The 1,929-nt window shown below is 47.0% G+C and overlaps 1 protein-coding gene across 1 annotated transcript; it reads right to left on the bottom strand.

The window, feature by feature from the left end:
- On the bottom strand, positions 1 to 1,680 carry LOC131287071 (4-hydroxybenzoate polyprenyltransferase, mitochondrial). The gene is made up of 2 exons (XM_058316088.1): positions 372 to 1,680; positions 1 to 300 (listed from the first exon to the last, which is right to left on the bottom strand). The coding sequence occupies exons 1-2, from the start codon at positions 1,479 to 1,481 to the stop codon at positions 88 to 90; spliced, it is 1,323 nt and encodes a 440-aa protein (XP_058172071.1). The 5' UTR covers positions 1,482 to 1,680; the 3' UTR covers positions 1 to 87.
- Positions 1,681 to 1,929: the final 249 nt, after the last annotated feature.

Consider the following 1,929-nt stretch of genomic DNA (forward strand, 5'->3'; position numbering starts at 1 on the left):
TTATATAAATTGTACGCCTTAGCTTTATATTTAACCTTTTTAAAACGATGCAAATGAAGGTACACAGAGGAAGCAGAGCCGTAGTGTTTAAACAGCAATATTTCTTGTCCCAGTTACGGTAGCACTTAATTGGCTGCTACTGGCGGAAGTGCTGTTCAGCAATGTTTTCGCTTTATCTTCACTATTCTTTTTGTACAATGTACCGAGCACGATGCCAAGAAAAAGAATAAGTCCCACCTGATGGTTCGAAATGAATTTTGAAGCACAATCGGTTGGATTGTGGATATTTAGAGAGTGAATCTGTAAGAAAGTAGAGACGGAAAATTGACTATAATTATGAGAAGGCTTGTTTTTGCGTCGAATCATCGTACCTGGTGGGCTAGGTGGGCTGCTATCAGCCCAATCGAGGTATAGTATGGCCACGTTTGATCACACACCAATCCAGCAGTTACCAGGCTTCCTAGCATCGTTGTCGTAAATCCGGTGAGCCACAGTTTGGTGTTGTCTCCGAATCTCAGGGCGGTTGATTTAATTCCAATCAGCATATCGTCCACCTTGTCTTGATGGGCGTATATCGTATCGTAAACAATCGTCCAGCATACACCGGCAGCGTACAGAGGTAAACAGGCGGCCCACTCGACGTGGCCTTGCGTTGCACCCCAACCCAGCAGTGCACCCCAGTTGAAGGTGGCACCGAGCATTAGTTGCGGCCAATAGGTGATTCGTTTCATTAGTGGGTAAACGATGACTAGACCCAACGAGCTGGCCCCCAGCAATATCGAGTACCAGTTCAATTGCAGCAAAACTAAGAGTCCAAGTCCCAGCTGACCGCCAAGGAACACGAGTGCGTCGAAGGGGGCGATTTCCCCGGACACGAGAGGTCGATTTCGCGTGCGTTCCACTTTGGCATCTATGTCGCGATCCCATAGATCGTTGATAGTACAACCAGCTCCCCGCATGACGAACGCTCCAACGCCGAATAACCCCAACATCAGCGGATCCGGCCAGCAACCCGCGGGTGCACTGAGTGCGATACTCCATCCGCACGGCCAAAACAGAAGCCATGAACCGATGGGCCGATCGATACGCATTAGCCTTGCGTACGGCGAAATCCGATGCAACCAGTTGCCGGTTGTTTCGCGCTCCGATCGAACATTTTTCTTATCGCTATTATCACTTGCAACACCCCGGCCAGGGAGTATGCCAATAGTTTTTGGTATCGTTTGCAATTTGTCGGCATGGAAGAGTGGTTTCCTTCCGTTATCGTTTCCTCTGCCGGAGGTATGCCTTCGCGATGTTGCAAGTGTTGGCAATGCCGGTGTTAGCACCGGCGGAACTACCTTCGTCGTCCGGCCCACTGGTACATGTATGGTTCGCTTTGGGTGATACACTGTTAACGTTATGCTTGCTGGCTGTATCCATGTCCATCCTTGGCGAGGGACGACGATGGTGACCCCTTTGGAAACTATCCTTCGTATCATCGCTGTGTGGCGGATCGGTGGTACGTCGAATTGTTGTCTGCTGCAAACGATGGGATGCAAGTATGGCGATTTTTGCTATGGTGCCTCACATCGTTCGGAACATTGCGCTCGACGTACATTCAGAACAATTGGTTTTCTGTAAATACGATAAAAATTACTATCTTCACTGCACCACGAGAACCGCGCAATGGTTATTCAACATATAATTGCGATATAAACCGCAATGTGCACTGTTGACAGTTCTGACGGAAAGGCAGGGCTGTGACAAACGAACTGCCAGCATTGAGAAATAAAAAAAACTTAAATCAAACATCTTGTGAATTCACAGCTGTGAATCTAACTAGTCTCCTAAGCAGGTAGAGATTTCATAAAGTAGAAAATATCAGAAACTGTGAATAACACATATTAAATTAGTAAAATAATTTTTAAGCTTGCTGTCAGCTTTGAT

Source organism: Anopheles ziemanni, chromosome 3 (assembly GCF_943734765.1).
Source record: "Anopheles ziemanni chromosome 3, idAnoZiCoDA_A2_x.2, whole genome shotgun sequence".
NCBI classification, from domain to species: Eukaryota; Metazoa; Arthropoda; class Insecta; order Diptera; family Culicidae; genus Anopheles; species Anopheles ziemanni.